This window comes from Ranitomeya imitator, chromosome 6 (genome assembly GCF_032444005.1).
Source record: "Ranitomeya imitator isolate aRanImi1 chromosome 6, aRanImi1.pri, whole genome shotgun sequence".
Taxonomy (NCBI): domain Eukaryota; kingdom Metazoa; phylum Chordata; class Amphibia; order Anura; family Dendrobatidae; genus Ranitomeya; species Ranitomeya imitator.
This window is the reverse complement of record NC_091287.1, coordinates 13,630,825-13,650,452: the sequence shown is the minus strand read 5'-3', so window position 1 is coordinate 13,650,452 and position 19,628 is coordinate 13,630,825. Positions and strand designations below refer to the sequence as shown.

The 19,628-nt window shown below is 51.8% G+C and overlaps 2 protein-coding genes across 2 annotated transcripts in view; one reads left to right on the top strand and one right to left on the bottom strand.

Moving 5' to 3' along the window:
- The window catches only part of SCAP (SREBF chaperone), a 93,489-nt gene extending 89,015 nt beyond the window's left edge, over positions 1-4,474 (top strand). The window contains exons 22-23 of the mRNA XM_069729168.1: positions 1,436-1,642; positions 2,686-4,474. Coding sequence (XP_069585269.1) covers positions 1,436-1,642; positions 2,686-2,931 — 453 coding nt within the window. The 3' untranslated portion in view covers positions 2,932-4,474. The remainder of the gene's footprint in view (positions 1-1,435; positions 1,643-2,685) is intronic.
- Positions 4,475-5,874: 1,400 nt separating this feature from the next.
- ELP6 (elongator acetyltransferase complex subunit 6) lies at positions 5,875-18,336 on the bottom strand. The gene is made up of 7 exons (XM_069729169.1): positions 18,164-18,336; positions 10,248-10,326; positions 10,094-10,164; positions 7,403-7,530; positions 7,026-7,215; positions 6,422-6,568; positions 5,875-6,205 (listed from the first exon to the last, which is right to left on the bottom strand). The coding sequence occupies exons 1-7, from the start codon at positions 18,215-18,217 to the stop codon at positions 6,092-6,094; spliced, it is 783 nt and encodes a 260-aa protein (XP_069585270.1). The 5' UTR covers positions 18,218-18,336; the 3' UTR covers positions 5,875-6,091.
- Positions 18,337-19,628: the final 1,292 nt, after the last annotated feature.

Here is a 19,628-nt window from a genome sequence, read left to right as displayed (position 1 = left end):
ATGCATTTAACGAGTAGTTTAGGAGCGCCTAACCGGTCTGTAGGAGCCAGAACTCTTAATGGTTGGTAGGGGATCAAATACTTATTTCTCACTGCAAAATGCAAATAAATGTATATAATTTATACAATGTGATTTTCTGGATTTTCTTTTTGATATTCTATCCCTCAATGTTAAAAAATGAACCTACCCTTAAAATTATAGACTGTTCATGTCTTTGTCAGTGGGCCAACTTACAAAATCAGCAAGGGATCAAATACTTATTTCCCCCACTTGTGACACTGGGGCAAGGACAGAGCCTTGTGGTCCCCACTTGTAACACTGGGGCAAGGACAGAGCCTTGTGGTCCCCACTTGTAACACTGGGGCCATGACAGAGCCTTGTGGTCCCCACTTGTAACACTGGGGCCAGGACAGAGCCTTGTGGTCCCCACTTGTAACACTGGGGCAATGACAGAGCCTTGTGGTCCCCACTTGTAACACTGGGGCAATGACAGAGCCTTGTGGTCCCCACCTGTAACACTGGGGTCAGGATAGAGCCTTGTGGTCCCCACTTGTAACACTGGGGCCAGGACAGAGCCTTGTGGTCCCCACTTGTAACACTGGGCCCAGGACAGAGCCTTGTGGTTCCCACCTGTAACACTGGGGTCAGGACAGAGCCTTGTGGTTCCCACTTGTAACACTGGGGTCAGGACAGAGCCTTGTGGTCCCCACCTGTAACACTGGGGCCAGGACAGAGCCTTGTGGTTCCCACCTGTAACACTGGGGTCAGGACAGAGCCTTGTGGTTCCCACTTGTAACACTGGGGTCAGGACAGAGCCTTGTGGTCCCCACCTGTAACACTGGGGCCAGGACAGAGCCTTGTGGTCCCCACCTGTAACACTGGGGCCAGGACAGAGCCTTGTGGTCCCCACCTGTAACACTGGGGCCAGGACAGAGCCTTGTGGTCCCCACTTGTAACACTGGGGCCAGGACAGAGCCTTGTGGTTCCCACTTGTAACACTGGGGTCAGGACAGAGCCTTGTGGTCCCCACTTGTAACACTGGGGCCAGGACAGAGCCTTGTGGTCCCCACTTGTAACACTGGGGCCAGGACAGAGCCTTGTGGTCCCCACTTGTAACACTGGGGCCAGGACAGAGCCTTGTGGTCCCCACTTGTAACACTGGGGCCAGGACAGAGCCTTGTGGTCCCCACTTGTAACACTGGGGCCAGGACAGAGCCTTGTGGTCCCCACTTGTAACACTCTTCCAGCTGGATGTGCAGCCATTTATCACCACGCTGAGTACGATCACTGAGCCAGTTTTGGATCCCCCTAGCCGTAGCCTTGTCCATCCCTTACTTGCCCGTTTTTTCAGTGTAGTATGAGATACTTTATGAAATGCTTTGCTGAAGTCGAGATCTACTAATCTGCCTCCATCCTTACTAATCGTTATCTGCAGACTATGGTCCTAGCCAGCGGGGGACAAGATGGAGCCATCTGTTTATGGGACGTTCTCACTGGAAGTCGGGTCGCTCACATGCACGGGCATCGGGGAGACATCACCTCCCTGTTGTGCACGGCGTCCTACGTCATCAGCAGCGGCCTGGACGATGTGATCAGTATATGGGACCGGTGCTCTGGGATAAAGCTGTACTCCATCCAGCAAGTGAGTGACGATGGGGGGCTCCATCCAGCAAGTGAGTGACGATGGGGGGCTCCATCCAGCAAGTGAGTGACGATGGGGGGGGCTCCATCCAGCAAGTGAGTGACGATGGGGGGCTCCATCCAGCAAGTGACGATGGGGGGCTCCATCCAGCAAGTGAGTGACGATGGGTGGGGCTCCATCCAGCGAGTGATGATTGGGGGCTCCATCCAGCAAGTGAGTGATGATTGGGGGCTCCATCCAGAAAATGAGTGATGATTGGGGGCTCCATCCAGCAAGTGAGTGATGATTGGGGGCTCCATCCAGAAAATGAGTGATGATTGGGGGCTACATCCAGCAAGTGAGTGATGATTGGGGGCTACATCCAGCAAGTGAGTGATGATTGGGGGCTCCATCCAGAAAATGAGTGATGATTGGGGGCTACATCCAGCAAGTGAGTGATGATTGGGGGCTACATCCAGCAAGTGAGTGATGATGGGGGGCTCCATCCAGCAAGTGAGTGACGATGGGGGGCTCCATCCAGCGAGCGACTGACGATGGGGGGCTCCATCCAGCGAGTGAGTGACGATGTGGGGCTCCATCCAGCGAGCGACTGACGATGGGGGGCTCCATCCAGCGAGCGAGTGACGATGGGGGGCTCCATCCAGCGAGCGAGTGACGATGGGGGGCTCCATCCAGCGAGCGAGTGACGATGGGGGGCTCCATCCAGCGAGCGAGTGACGATGGGGGGCTCCATCCAGCGAGTGAGTTTTGATGGGGGACTCCATCCAGCGAGTGACGATGGGGGGCTCCATCCAGCGAGCGAGTGACGATGGGGGGCTCCATCCAGTGAGTGAGTGATGATCGGGGTGATGGATCTGCGTGCACTGATGGTGAAGACATGCACAGGGTCACTTTACGCAGGACTGATGTAGAAAAACTGCAGCACCTCATCAGCTTTCCTGCAATACAAAGGGTTAATCCTCGGTACCCCCTCACACTGCGGAGGTCTTACAGACTGCCCCCATTAGTCCCCTGGCTGACGGCGTCATGTTTTCTCTCCTCAGGACTTGGGTTGTGGCTCCAGTTTGGGTCTCATCTCGGACAACCTGCTGGTGACGGGCGGCCAGGGCTGCGTGTCGTTCTGGGACATCGGGTACGGAGACCTCCTCCAGACCGTCTACCTGGGAAAGTGTGAGGAAGCGCAGCCGGCGCGGCAGATCCTGGTCCTGGACAACGCAGCCATTGTCTGTGACTTTGGCAGCGAGCTCAGCCTGGTCTATGTCCCTTCGGTCCTGGAGAAGCTCGACTGAAGGGCTCGTCCCATCACTAAAAGACGAGCGGAGACAAAGATCCGTATCCTCGCCTCTCTAACTATACTTCCAATGGAATTGTACAATTTACAGCTCCCCACTTTCTAGGGTTCGGCCTTCAGCTGCCCCAGAACATGCAGGACCCCGGGAAGATTCGGAATGAATCGGCAGCACTTGGCGATCGTACGTGACGGATGGGTAACGCCAGCACCGCTGGGGTGTTGTGCCCCTCGTACTTGTGGGATGAAGGTCTCTCGGGACCCTCAAGGACAGATCAGGCAGGCGATGATGTGAACGCTGTCACCAGAACTTGGAGCAGTAAATATTTTGTATATGATCTGAACACGCTGCAATCTCCATGATACCGAGGAGCTGCACGTCGCTGCTGCCGGTGCAATGGAGGACAGAACCGCGTCCTGACCATAGACGAAGGCCAGTAGCCCCCTGCAACGGGGGATGGTGGTATCATGAGGGGAGCGTCCTACCTGCCGGCATCCTCGGCTGCTTCATAAGCTCTGGGGATAGGGCAGTTTTCAGGGCCACCGAATACCAAAATGTCCCCAGCTCCGAGCCCTGCGGATTCTGTGGGTTAGGGGGGAGCTCAGGACCACCGTGCTCTGCAGATGGTGACGTTCTCCATCCCTTCTGCCTCCACATATTGATGCCCCAATGCTGGTGATTTTCATGGTCGGTGCTCAGCAATGCCGGTGGTAACCCGTTATCAGCGTGCCGCACTGTCCATGACTCATGGATGGTGGTCCGACTGCTCCAAGTCTGAAAAATGGGAATGTGGGGCTGCCGGGCCGTTCATATCCACGTGGCGTTTCAGAGCGTTGCTCTCTGGATCAGTGGAGGGGTCCCAGTGCTCGGACCACCACTGGTCGATAAGTAGATGCCTGCGAGGCTGGAAATAAACCGTTCACATTACTGTCGCCGTGGGCCGGTGATCTCACTACTCATCATGTATGCAGAGGGTTAACCAAAGATCGCCCTGTACTCTGCACGTGGGGGAATCGTCAGCAGCGGGAGCGACAGTCTGCAGCGGTGAGGACGAGTCTGGTCCATTCAACACCGCCACAGCATTGGGCTCCGTATGTGACTGTGCACAGTGATGACTGTGGGGGCTGCAGTATCCACAAGGTCCATATCCCCCCAGTGTGAAGGTGGCAGACAGGAGTGGGGGAGGGCGTCATTAATAAATGCTGCCAGCTTTCCAATGGGCCCTTACTGGGAAATGGCGATGACCCTTCTGGGCCCGAGAAAAACCCAGATCCAGTAAAGTGACAGTGAGCAGAGCCATTATGGCCGCCCCCGGCGCGCTCTGCTCATGTGACCGGAGCCGCAGCACCGACTGTTTAATGTCAGGAGTGACGGGCGGCCGGGGAGAGGGGAGAATATTTTTGGTAAAGGTTATAATTTATTTTGCCATAGGTCGGAGCCGCTGCGTGTTCGCTGTACAGACTCTTAGGTTCTTGGAATATTTTTAATTTAGATTTTTTTTTTCAATCTTCTGTAATTTTCTTACATAAAACTTTCTCTGAAACTTGTGTTATCTGTTGGCTGAGCGGGAACAGATCATCACGTGAAGGATCCAGCGGGGAAAAAAGGGAACGTGTGATCCCAAACATCAGGGCTACCGTCCCGGCGTGACAGATCGTAGATTAGACCGACGATGGTCCATATATATTACCCAGCATGCCGTGGAGTACTGAGCATGTGCACATCAGCTTTCTGACACACTGGGCATGCTCAATACAACTCCGTCACGGACCCTGGCCCTGCGCACGCCGCGTGCCTCCGTCGCGGACCCTGGCCCTGCGCACGCCGCGTGCCTCCGTCGCGGACCCTGGTCCTGCGCACGCCGCGTGCCTCCGTCGCGGACCATGGCCCTGCGCACGCCGCGTGCCTCCGTCGCGGACCCTGGCCCTGCGCACGCCGCGTGCCTCCGTCGCGGACCCTGGCCCTGCGCACGCCGCGTGCCTCCGTCGCGGACCCTGGTCATGCGCACGCCGCGTGCCTCCGTCGCGGACCCTGGCCCTGCGCACGCCGCGTGCCTCCGTCGCGGACCCTGGCCCTGCGCACCCCGCGTGCCTCCGTCGCGGACCCTGGCCCTGCGCACGCCGCGTGCCTCCGTCGCGGACCCTGGCCCTGCGCACGCCGCGTGCCTCCGTCGCGGACCCTGGTCATGCGCACGCCGCGTGCCTCCGTCGCGGACCCTGGCCCTGCGCACGCCGCGTGCCTCCGTCGCGGACCCTGGCCCTACGCACGCCGCGTGCCTCCGTCGCGGACCCTGGTCATGCGCACGCCGCGTGCCTCCGTCGCGGACCCTGGCCCTGCGCGCGCCTCCGTCGCGGACCCTGGCCCTGCGCGCGCCTCCATCGTGGACCCTGGCCCTGCGCACGCCGCGTGCCTCCGTTGCGGACCCTGGCCCTACACACGCCGCATGCCTCCGTCGCGGACCCTGGCCCTACACACGCCGCATGCCTCCGTCGCGGACCCTGGCCCTACACACGCCGCATGCCTCCGTCGCGGACCCTGGCCCTGCGCGCGCCTCCATTGCGGACCCTGGCCCTACGCACGCCGCGTGCCTCCGTCGCGGACCCTGGCCCTACGCACGCCACGTGCCTCTGTAGCGGACCCTGGCCCTGCGCACGCCGCGTGCCTCCGTCGCGGACCTTGGCCCTACACACGCCGCATGCCTCCGTCGCGGACCCTGGCCCTGCGCGCGCCTCCATCGTGGACCCTGGCTCTGCGCACGCCGCGTGCCTCCGTCGCGGACCCTGGCCCTACACACGCCGCGTGCCTCCGTCGCGGACCCTGGCCCTGCGCACGCCTCCATCACAGACCCTGGCCCTGCGCACGCCTTCATCGCGGACCCTGGCCCTACACACGCCGCGTACCTCCATCGCGGACCCTTGCCCGGCGCATGCCGCGTGCACCGAGTGAGATCCACAAAACATTTTATTTTTGCCTCCTCTGTGGTTTCGTAAATCCTCAACATATCAGTGAGAGGAAAAAAAAACATCAACTGCAGCAGCGCAGACACTATGGATTCCTCGCGTCCGTCCATGAAGATGTGTGCGCTGCCCCCCACCCCTCAATCTCGGCCACAGTGCCCCCTGATAACTGCTCCTGATGCAGCAGCCATCACATCTGTGGGTTACAGGACGGCACCAGACAGACCCCTGGCGAAGAAGGTGACGGTCTTGTCGTGGATTTTGTACTGGTAGATCAGCGTCCGGTGTCGCTCTTGTATCCTCCAGGTGATGGTCAGCTGTGGGGGGGGGGGGGACAAGGAAGAATGCTCCAGTCACAACACAAGCAGCAAACAATGACAGACTGCAGGCACGCCCCAGGCAATGTGCTCATAGGTCTCGTCTGCACGGCCCCTCATTACTGCAGCCCCACATGTAAAGGATTGTAACACCAGGGATGTGGGCGAAATACGAGACTGCTGCCCATGGGGGGCGCTGCTCTGAGATAAACCCACCTGTCCATGCACATCCTTACAGAAGCCAGTGACAAGACCCTCCACCTGCAAGAACAGCCCACTCTGGTGCCACAGAGACTTCAGCAGCCGCTCGTGATCAGAGTCCTCCGATCCATCACCTCCCTGCAGCAGGCAAACCACGGCCCCCTGAGAGAGAGCGAAAGACAGCCGTCACCTGCAGTCCTGTGTAACCGTGAGAACTCTCTGAGGACAGATAATGTAGTAGATGTCACCTGCAGTCCTATGTAACACCACAGATATGGCTACGTTCACAGCGTTGCGTCGGGCGCAGCCGCGGCGACGCATGCATCATGCGCCCCTATATTTAACATGGGGGCGCATGGACATGCGTTGTCTTGCGTTTTGTGACGCATGCGTCATTTTTGGCGCAGCAAGTTGCATTTTTTTTTGCGTCCAAAAGCAAGACAAAAATGGACGCATGCGTCACAAAACCATGCGTTTTTGCATGCGTTGTGCCGCCGACACAACGCAAATGTGAACGTAGCCTAACACCGTGATAACTGAGTATAGATAATGTAGTAGATGGCACCTGCAGTCCTATGTAAGCACAGACGATGGATTTTCCATGATGGAGGGCACACACCTGGTACCTGTGACACACGCTCGCCCTGCAGTAGTGGAGGAGGTCTTGCACTTGTAGGGTGGTGACCCCCAGACTGAGCAGCACACTGACATCATCGATAATCAGCACCGGGCATTTCCACTGTTCACCTGCAGAGGGCGCTAGTGCAGCAGTAATGAAGTCATAGAGGGGTCTGAGGTCACTCCCGGTCCTAAAAAACACAGAACAGCGGGAAGGATATTACAGGTTCCGCTTCTGATTGACGTTCCCCATTTTGAGGCCTCCCCCCCCCCACCCCCCATCCCGATCCTCTTCTGTCCTCACAGTTATAGAGTCAGATATGACTTACAGGTCCGTGGCCTAAGCCCCAGCACTGGGGAGGACACAAAACCACAGACCTTAGAAAACGCAGCGGATTCTCAGCTTCAGTCTCTGGGGTCTCAGTAAGGAGCAGACGGGTGTAAGATCTCAGCCCCTCCAGGAACGACAGCTGCCCCCGATCCCGACAGCTCAGCAGACTCACACCCTGCAAAGTGCAAGCGACAGGAACCTGAGAGGGAGCGCAGCTCTGGAGTAAAATACTGGGAAAGTAATAAAATGTGTACACAGTGACTGCACCAGCAGAATAGTGAGTGCAGCTCTGGAGTATAATACAGGATGTAACTCAGGATCAGTAATGTAATGTATGTACACAGTGACTGCACCAGTAGAATAGTGAGTGCAGCTCTGGGGTATAATACAGGATGTAATGCAGGATCAGTAATGTATGTACACAGTGACTGCACCAGCAGAATAGTGAGTGCAGCTCTGGAGTATAATACAGGATGTAACTCTGGATCAGTAATGTATGTACACAGTGACTGCACCAGCAGAATAGTGAGTGCAGCTCTGGAGTATAATACAGGATGTAACTCAGGATCAGTAATGTAATGTATGTACACAGCGACTGCACCAGCAGAATAGTGAATGCAGCTCTGGAGTATAATACAGGATGTAACTCAGGATCAGTAATGTAATGTATGTACACAGCGACTGCACCAGCAGAATAGTGAGTGCAGCTCTGGAGTATAATACAGGATGTAACTCAGGATCAGTAATGTAATGTATGTACACAGCGACTGCACCAGCAGAATAGTGAGTGCAGCTCTGGAGTATAATACAGGATGTAACTCAGGATCAGTAATGTAATGTATGTACACAGTGACTGCACCAGCAGAATAGTGAGTGCAGCTCTGGAGTATAATACAGGATGTAACTCAGGATCAGTAATGTAATGTATGTACACAGTGACTGCACCAGCAGAATAGTGAGTGCAGCTCTGGTGGATAATACAGGATGTATCTCAGGATCAGTAATGTAATGTATGTACACAGTGACTGCACCAGCAGAATAGTGAGCGCAGCTCTGGGGTATAATACAGGATGTAACTCAGGATCAGTAATGTAATGTATGTACACAGTGACTGCACCAGCAGAATAGTGAGCGCAGCTCTGGGGTATAATACAGTATGTAACTCAGGATCAGTAATGTAATGTATGTACACAGTGACTGTACCAGCAGAATAGTGAGTGCAGCTCTGGAGTATAATACAGGATGTAACTCAGGATCAGTAATGTAATGTATGTACACAGTGACTGCACCAGCAGAATAGTGAGTGCAGCTCTGGGGTATAATACAGGATGTAACTCAGGATCAGTAATGTAATGTATGTACACAGTGACTGCACCAGCAGAATAGTGAGTGCAGCTCTGGTGGATAATACAGGATGTATCTCAGGATCAGTAATGTAATGTATGTACACAGTGACTGCACCAGCAGAATAGTGAGTGCAGCTCTGGGGTGTAATACAGGATGTAACTCAGGATCAGTAATGTAATGTATGTACACAGTGACTGCACCAGCAGAATAGTGAGCGCAGCTCTGGGGTATAATACAGGATGTAACTCAGGATCAGTAATGTAATGTATGTACACAGTGACTGCACCAGCAGAATAGTGAGTGCAGCTCTGGAGTATAATACAGGATGTAACTCAGGATCAGTAATGTATGTACACAGTGACTGCACCAGCAGAATAGTGAGTGCAGCTCTGGAGTATAATACAGGATGTAACTCAGGATCAGTAATGTAATGTATGTACACAGTGACTGCACCAGCAGAATAGTGAGTGCAGCTCTGGAGTATAATACAGGATGTAACTCAGGATCAGTAATGTAATGTATGTATACAGTGACTGCACCAGCAGAATAGTGAGTGCAGCTCTGGGGTATAATACAGGATGTAACTCAGGATCAGTAATGTAATGTATGTACACAGTGACTGCACCAGCAGAATAGTGAGTGCAGCTCTGGGGTATAATACAGGATGTAACTCAGGATCAGTAATGTAATGTATGTACACAGTGACTGCACCAGCAGAATAGTGAGTGCAGCTCTGGGATATAATACAGGATGTAACTCAGGATCAGTAATGTAATGTATGTACACAGTGACTGCACCAGCAGAATAGTGAGTGCAGCTCTGGAGTATAATACAGGATGTAACTCAGGATCAGTAATGTAATGTATGTATACAGTGACTGCACCAGCAGAATAGTGAGTGCAGCTCTGGAGTATAATACAGGATGTAACTCAGGATCAGTAATGTAATGTATGTACACAGTGACTGCACCAGCAGAATAGTGAGTGCAGCTCTGGAGTATAATACAGGAGGTAACTCAGGATCAGTAATGTAATGTATGTATACAGTGACTGCACCAGCAGAATAGTGAGTGCAGCTCTGGAGTATAATACAGGATGTAACTCAGGATCAGTAATGTAATGTATGTATACAGTGACTGCACCAGCAGAATAGTGAGTGCAGCTCTGGAGTATAATACAGGATGTAACTCAGGATCAGTAATGTAATATACGTACACAGTGACTGCACCAGCAGAATAGTGAGTGCAGCTCTGGGGTATAATACAGGATGTATGTAACTATGATCACGGTGCACGGACAAGCAGTGATACGGATATTGGGGGGAATGTAATCGGATATACAGGAGGCAGCAGACGTTTTCATTACACCCATGATCCAGTTTCTGGGACTCACCAGCTTCTGGCCGATGATGTTGTAGTGACTGAATGACTGAGCGAGGGCCACGAAGCAGACGCGACATCCGGCTGCAGAGATAAAAGGGTCGTTACCATTGGAGACGATACTATAAGCCCCGCCTCCAATACATGACATCATCGGTATCGCTTACCCTTCAGGTAATAGGACAGGAAGTGATGCAGCAGGAAGCCGGCGTCCGTCTTGTGGCCGCTGATCAGGGTGAACTGGCGCTGCAAAACACGAGGAATCAGAAACCCCTGAACTAGTGGAACTACAACTCCCAGCGTTGTCAGGGGGCTGCAGGTTGGAGGCCTCTGTTCCAGGGGTCACAATGTGACCCTAGGTGATCAGTGCTGCGGCCCCTACATAATATCAGCCTGCGGCCACAGAGGGGAGGGCACGATACGAGCGATCGCGGCCCCAAAAGGAGAACAATCAGAAATAAAGGAAAACATGGTTTCTGTTTGTCGCTCGTCTTCTCCAGAAAAAATGGAAGAAGACAAACGGAAAAAAGTCTAGTGTGAACTGGTCCAAAATAATAAAAAGGCAGAAATGCCGCACGAGACAAAAACCTCCAATATCCGGTGATGAGAACGTCGCGAAATCAGAGGGAAAACATCGTCCGGAGGGCAGAAACCACGGACGGCTCCACGGAGACGAGAAAACCCTAATAACCGGTGATGAGAACGTCGCACGTACCGAAATCAGAGGAAAACATCAGGTGAAGGGCAGAAACCACAGACGGCTCCACGGAGATGAGAAAACCCCAATAACCAGTGATGAGAACGTCGCACGTACCGAAATCAGAGGAAAACATCAGGCGAAGGGCGGAAACCACGGACGGCTCCACGGAGACGAGAAAACCCTAATAACCGGTGATGAGAACGTCGCACGTACCGAAATCAGAGGAAAACATCAGGTGAAGGGCGGAAACCACGGACGGCTCCACGGAGACGAGAAAACCCCAATAACCGGTGATGAGAACATCACACGTACCGAAATCAGAGGAAAACATCAGGTGAAGGGCGGAAACCACGGACGGCTCCACGGAGACGAGAAAACCCCAATAACCAGTGATGAGAACGTCACACGTACCGAAATCAGAGGAAAACATCAGGTGAAGGGCGGAAACCACGGACGGCTCCATGGAGACGAGAAAACCCCAATAACCGGTGATGAGAACGTCGCACGTACCGAAATCAGAGGAAAACATCAGGCGAAGGGCAGAAACCACGGACGGCTCCACGGAGACGAGAAAACCCCAATAACCGGTGATGAGAACGTCACACGTACCGAAATCAGAGGAAAACATCAGGTGAAGGGCGGAAACCACGGACGGCTCCACGGAGACGAGAAAACCCCAATAACCGGTGATGAGAACGTCGCACGTACCGAAATCAGAGGAAAACATCAGGTGAAGGGCGGAAACCACGGACGGCTCCACGGAGACGAGAAAACCCCAATAACCGGTGATGAGAACATCACACGTACCGAAATCAGAGGGAAACATCGGGCGAAGGGCAGAAACCACAGACGGCTCCACGGAGACGAGAAAACCCCAATAACCGGTGATGAGAACGTCGCACGTACCGAAATCAGAGGAAAACATCAGGTGAAGGGCGGAAACCACGGACGGCTCCACGGAGACGAGAAAACCCCAATAACCGGTGATGAGAACGTCGCACGTACCGAAATCAGAGGAAAACATCAGGTGAAGGGCGGAAACCACAGACGGCTCCACGGAGACGAGAAAACCCCAATAACCGGTGATGAGAACGTCGCACGTACCGAAATCAGATGAAAACATTGGATGAATGACAGAAACCACGGACGGCTCCACGGAGATGAGGAAACCCCAATAACCGGTGATGAGAACGTCGCACGTACCGAAATCAGAGGAAAACATCAGGCGAAGGGCAGAAACCACGGACGGCTCCACGGAGACGAGAAAACCCCAATAACCGGTGATGAGAACATCACACGTACCGAAATCAGAGGGAAACATCGGGCGAAGGGCAGAAACCACGGACGGCTCCACGGAGACGAGAAAACCCCAATAACCGGTGATGAGAACGTCACACGTACCGAAATCAGAGGAAAACATCGGGCGAAGGGCAGAAACCACGGACGGCTCCACGGAGACGAGAAAACCCCAATAACCGGTGATGAGAACGTCACACGTACCGAAATCAGAGGGAAACATCGGGCGAAGGGCAGAAACCACAGACGGCTCCACGGAGACGAGAAAACCCCAACCCGGGGGGTGGGGTCAGAACAGTTAATAATTTAAGAAATAGAAGTACAGAGAGGAACATAAAGTGCATGTATACTAATGCCAGAAGCCTGGCCAACAAAATGGAGGAATTAGAACTAATGTTGTTGGAGCATAATTATGACATGGTGGGGATATCTGAAACGTGGCTGGATGAGAGCCATGACTGGGCTGTTAACTTGCAGGGCTGTAGCCTGTTCAGAAATGACCGTACAGATAAGCGAGGGGGTGGGGTGTGTCTATATGTAAAATCATCCTTAAAACCCATCCTGCGCGATAATATAGGTGAATTTAATGAAAATGTAGAATCCCTGTGGGTGGAGATGAGGGGAGGGGAAAAAATAATAAATTACTGATAGGGGTTTGTTATAAATCTCCAAAAATAATGGAAGCAATGGAGAATATCCCCGTAAAGCAAATAGATGAAGCTGCGACTCAAGGAGAAGTCATTATTATGGGGGACTTCAACTACCCTGAAATAGATTGGGGAACAGAAACCTGCAGTTCCAGCAAAGGTAATCGGTGTCTGACAACTATGAGAGACAATTACCTTTCACAACTGGTTCAGGACCCAACAAGAAAGGGGGGCACTGCTAGACCTAATATTAACCAACAGGCCAGACCGCATATCAAATGTAAGGGTTGGGGGTCACTTGGGAAATAGCGATCACAAAATAATAAGTTTTCACGTATCCTTTAATAAGACTTCAGGAGGGCAAATTTCCAACGGATGAGAGGATCGTGGTGCAATTAACTGGGACGATATCCTGAGACACAAAAATACACAAAGAAAATGGGAGACGTTTATTAGCATCCTGGATAGGACCTGTGCACAGTATATACCGTGTGGGAATAAACATACTAGAAATAGGAGGAAACCAATATGGCGTATAGCAAATGTGGTGCCAATATTCAAAAAGGGAACAAAAACTGAACTCGGAAATTATCGGCCAGTAAGCTTAACCTCTACTGTGGGTAAAATCCTGGAGGGCATTCTAAGGGATGCTATACTGGAGTATCTGAAGAGGAATAACCTCATGACCCAGTATCAGCACGGGTTTACTAGGGACCGTTCATGTCAGACTAATCTGATCAGTTTCTATGAAGAGGTAAGTTCCGGATTGGACCAAGGGAACCCAGTGGACGTAGTGTATATGGACTTTTCAAAAGCTTTTGATACGGTGCCACACAAAAGGTTGATACATAAAATGAGAATAATGGGGATAGGGGAAAATATGTGTAAGTGGGTTAAGAGCTGGCTCAGGGATAGGAAACAAAGGGAGGTTATTAATGGAGCACACTCGGACTGGGTAGCGGTTAGCAGTGGGGTACCACAGGGGTCAGTATTGGGCCCTCTTCTTTTTAACATATTTATTAATGACCTTGTAGGGGGCATTCAGAGTAGAATTTCAATATTTGCAGATGACACTAAACTCTGCAGGGTAATCAATACAGAGGAGGACAATTTTATATTACAGGATGATTTATGTAAACTAGAAGCTTGGGCTGATAAATGGCAAATGAGCTTTAATGGGGATAAATGTAAGGTCATGCACTTGGGTAGAAGTAATAAGATGTATAATTATGTGCTTAATTCTAAAACTCTGGGCAAAACCGTCAATGAAAAAGACCTGGGTGTTTGGGTGGATGACAAACTTAAATTCAGTGGCCAGTGTCAGGCAGCTGCTGCAAAGGCAAATAAAATAATGGGATGCAGTAAAAGAGGCATAGATGCTCATGAGGAGAACATAATGTTACCTCTATACAAGTCACTAGTGCGACCACACTTAGAATACTGTGCACAGTTCTGGTCTCCGGTGTATAAGAAAGACATAGCTGAACTAGAGCGGGTGCAGAGAAGAGCGACCAAGGTTATTAGAGGACTGGGGGGTCTGCAATACCAAGATAGGTTATTACACTGGGGGCTATTTAGTTTGGAAAAACGAAGACTAAGGGGTGATCTTATTTTAATGTATAAATATATGAGGGGACAGTACAAAGACCTTTCTGATGATCTTTTTAATCATAGACCTGAGACAGGGACAAGGGGGCATCCTCTACGTCTGGAGGAAAGAAGGTTTAGGTATAATAACAGACGCGGATTCTTTACTGTAAGAGCAGTGAGACTATGGCACTCTCTGCCGTATGATGTTGTAATGAGTGATTCATTACTTAAATTTAAGAAGGGACTGGATACATTTCTGGAAAAGTATAATGTTACAGGGTATATACACTAGATTCCTTGATAGGGCGTTGATCCAGGGAACTAGTCTGATTGCCGTATGTGGAGTTGGGAAGGAATTTTTTTCCCCAATGTGGAGCTTACTCTTTGCCACATGGGGTTTTTTTGCCTTCCTCTGGATCAACATGTTAGGGCATGTTAGGTTAGGCTATGGGTTGAACTAGATGGACATATAGTCTTCCTTCAACCTTAATAACTATGTAACTATGTAATAACCGGTGATGAGAACGTCACACGTACCGAAATCAGAGGAAAACATCGGGCGAATGACAGAAACCACGGACGGCTCCACGGAGATGACAAAACCCCAATAACCAGTGATGAGAACGTCACACGTACCGAAATCAGAGAAAAACATCAGGCGAAGGGCAGAAACCACGGACGGCTCCACGGAGATGAGAACGTCACACGTACCGAAATCAGAGAAAAACATCAGGCGAAGGGCGGAAACCACGGACGGATCCATGGAGACGAGAAAACCCTAATAACCGGTGATGAGAACATCGCACGTACCGAAATCAGATGAAAACATCAGGCGAAGGGCAGAAACCACGGACGGCTCCACGGAGACGAGAAAACCCCAATAACTGGTGATGAGAACGTCGCACGTACCGAAATCAGAGGAAAACATCGGGCGAAGGGCAGAAACCACGGACGGCTCCATGGAGACGAGAAAACCCCAATAACCGGTGATGAGAACGTCACACGTACCGAAATCAGAGGGAAAACATCGTCCGGAGGGCAGAAACCACGGACGGCTCCATGGAGACGAGAAAACCCCAATAACCGGTGATGAGAACGTCACACGTACCGAAATCAGGGGAAAACATCAGGTGAAGGGCAGAAACCACGGACGGCTCCATGGAGACGAGAAAACCCTAATAACCGGTGATGAGAACATTGCACGTACCGAAATCAGAGGGAAACATCGGGCGAAGGGCAGAAACCACGGACGGCTCCATGGAGACGAGAAAACCCTAATAACCGGTGATGAGAACATCACACGTACCGAAATCAGATGAAAACATCAGGCGAAGGGCGGAAACCACGGACGGATCCATGGAGACGAGAAAACCCTAATAACCGGTGATGAGAACATCGCACGTACCGAAATCAGAGGAAAACATCAGGCGAAGGGCAGAAACCACGGACGGCTCCACGGAGACGAGAAAACCCCAATAACCGGTGATGAGAACGTCGCACGTACCGAAATCAGAGGAAAACATCGGGCGAAGGGCAGAAACCACGGACGGCTCCACGGAGACGAGAAAACCCCAATAACCGGTGATGAGAACATCGCACGTACCGAAATCAGAGGAAAACATCAGGCGAAGGGCAGAAACCACGGACGGCTCCACGGAGACGAGAAAACCCCAATAACCGGTGATGAGAACGTCACACGTACCGAAATAAGAGGAAAACATCAGGTGAAGGGCAGAAACCACGGACGGCTCCATGGAGACGAGAAAACCCTAATAACCGGTGATGAGAACATCACACGTACCGAAATCAGATGAAAACATCAGGCGAAGGGCGGAAACCACGGACGGATCCATGGAGATGAGAAAACCCCAATAACCGGTGATGAGAACGTCACACGTACCGAAATCAGAGGAAAACAACGGATGAATGACAGAAACCACGGACGGCTCCATGGAGATGAGGAAACCCCAATAACCGGTGATGAGAACGTCACACGTACCGAAATCAGATGAAAACATCAGGCGAAGGGCGGAAACCACGGACGGATCCATGGAGACGAGAAAACCCTAATAACCGGTGATGAGAACATCGCACGTACCGAAATCAGAGGAAAACATCAGGCGAAGGGCAGAAACCACGGACGGCTCCACGGAGACGAGAAAACCCCAATAACTGGTGATGAGAACGTCGCACGTACCGAAATCAGAGGAAAACATCGGGCGAAGGGCAGAAACCACGGACGGCTCCATGGAGACGAGAAAACCCCAATAACCGGTGATGAGAACGTCACACGTACCGAAATCAGAGGGAAAACATCGTCCGGAGGGCAGAAACCACGGACGGCTCCATGGAGACGAGAAAACCCCAATAACCGGTGATGAGAACGTCACACGTACCGAAATCAGGGGAAAACATCAGGTGAAGGGCAGAAACCACGGACGGCTCCATGGAGACGAGAAAACCCTAATAACCGGTGATGAGAACATCGCACGTACCGAAATCAGAGGGAAACATCGGGCGAAGGGTGGAAACCACGGACGGCTCCATGGAGACGAGAAAACCCCAATAACCGGTGATGAGAACGTCACACGTACCGAAATCAGGGGAAAACATCAGGCGAAGGGCAGAAACCACGGACGGCTCCATGGAGACGAGAAAACCCTAATAACCGGTGATGAGAACATCACACGTACCGAAATCAGATGAAAACATCAGGCGAAGGGCGGAAACCACGGACGGCTCCACGGAGACGAGAAAACCCCAATAACCGGTGATGAGAACGTCACACGTACCGAAATAAGAGGAAAACATCAGGTGAAGGGCAGAAACCACGGACGGCTCCATGGAGACGAGAAAACCCTAATAACCGGTGATGAGAACATCACACGTACCGAAATCAGATGAAAACATCAGGCGAAGGGCGGAAACCACGGACGGATCCATGGAGACGAGAAAACCCCAATAACCGGTGATGAGAACGTCACACGTACCGAAATCAGAGGAAAACATCAGGCGAAGGGCGGAAACCACGGACGGATCCATGGAGACGAGAAAACCCTAATAACCGGTGATGAGAACATCGCACGTACCGAAATCAGAGGAAAACATCAGGCGAAGGGCAGAAACCACGGACGGCTCCACGGAGACGAGAAAACCCCAATAACCGGTGATGAGAACGTCGCACGTACCGAAATCAGAGGAAAACATCGGGCGAAGGGCAGAAACCACGGACGACTCCATGGAGACGAGAAAACCCCAATAACCGGTGATGAGAACATCGCACGTACCGAAATCAGAGGGAAACATCGGGCGAAGGGCGGAAACCACGGACGGCTCCATGGAGACGAGAAAACCCCAATAACCGGTGATGAGAACGTCACACGTACCGAAATCAGGGGAAAACATCAGGCGAAGGGCAGAAACCACGGACGGCTCCACAGAGACGAGAAAACCCCAATAACCGGTGATGAGAACATCACACGTACCGAAATCAGAGGAAAACATCAGGTGAAGGGCGGAAACCACGGACGGCTCCACGGAGACGAGAAAACTGCGGGACAAAGCGGATAATGGCGGAACGATCCGGTGTTGAAGAGTCAGGAGATTTGTGTTTTCTACCATTTGCCTCTGGGAGGTTTATTACAAATGGCGGAGGGAACAGGCACGTAGGAAGACGGGGTCTTGTTATATGGGGGCCAGGCTGATAATGGAGGCACAATGTGATGGCAGCTGCGGTACAGTATGGTCGGTCTGTACGGTGCTGTATACTGGGGGCGCCATGTTGGCTCCAGTCCCCGCACACAGCTGCGGGCATCCGGACACAGCCAGACAACACCCGCGGCGCTCTCACCCGCTCCGGGCTCTCAGGATCCGCCCCCAGCAGGCCGTTCAACTCCGGATACATTATGCTCTACCCGCGTGGTTACTATGGGGAGAATAATGAGCCCATCACTTCCGAGATGCTTCATAAGACCAATTTCGTCTCGGCCACCGTAGCCGAGCCGCCATCTTGTGAGTGGCAGAGCTAAGGGGCGGAGGACAAGGAGACGACATACATGTATGCTGCACTACCCCAGATTGACCAAAGGAGGGAGGCAGAGTACGAAGAATGTGTGGTAGTATGTACTGCACTACCCAAGAGGGAACAGCAGGGGGCGATAGAGACTGCAAGTCAGTATTGGGGACTCGTCCGATTACAGGTGCCCCATGTCTCAGGCTCTAATCCTGGGGCCACAGCCAGGTCCTCCAGCCGGGAACACCCAGAAAGGTGAAGAGACCTAACAGCCCCCATAATAACAGTGATATCCACAGTGCCCCCATAATAACAGTGATATCCACAGTGCCCCCATAATAACAGTGATATCCACAGTGCCCCATAATAACAGCGATATCCACAGTGCCCCCATAATAACAGTGATATCCACAGTGTCCTCATAATAACAGTGATATCCACAGTGCCCCCATAATAACAGTGATATCCACAGTGTCCCCATAATAACAGCGATATCCACAGTGTCCCCATAATAACAGTGATATCCACAGTGCCCCCATAATAACAGTGATATCCACAGTGTCCCATAATAACAGTGATATCCACAGTGCCCCCATAATAACAGTGATATCCACAGTGTCCCCATAATAACAGTGATATCCACAGTGTCCCCATAATAACAGTGATATCCACAGTGCCCCCATAATAACAGTGATATCCACAGTGCCCCCATAATAACAGTGATATCCACAGTGCCCCATAATAACAGCGATATCCACAGTGCCCCCATAATAACAGTGATATCCACAGTGTCCCCATAATAACAGTGATATCCACAGTGCCCCATAATAACAGCGATATCCACAGTGTCCTCATAATAACAGTGATATCCACAGTGCCCCCATAATAACAGTGATATCCACAGTGCCCCCATAATAACAGTGATATCCACAGTGCCCCCATAATAACAGTGATATCCACAGTGCCCCCATAATAACAGTGATATCCACAGTGCCCCCATAATAACAGCGATATCCACAGTGCCCCCATAATAACAGTGATATCCACAGTGCCCCCATAATAACAGTGATATCCACAGTGCCCCCCATAATAACAGCGATATCCACAGTGTCCCCATAATAACAGCGATATCCACAGTGCCCCCATAATAACAGTGATATCCACAGTGCCCCCATAATAACAGTGATATCCACAGTGCCCCCATAATAACAGTGATATCCACAGTGTCCCCATAATAACAGTGATATCCACAGTGCCCCCATAATAACAGTGATATCCACAGTGCCCCCATAATAACAGTGAT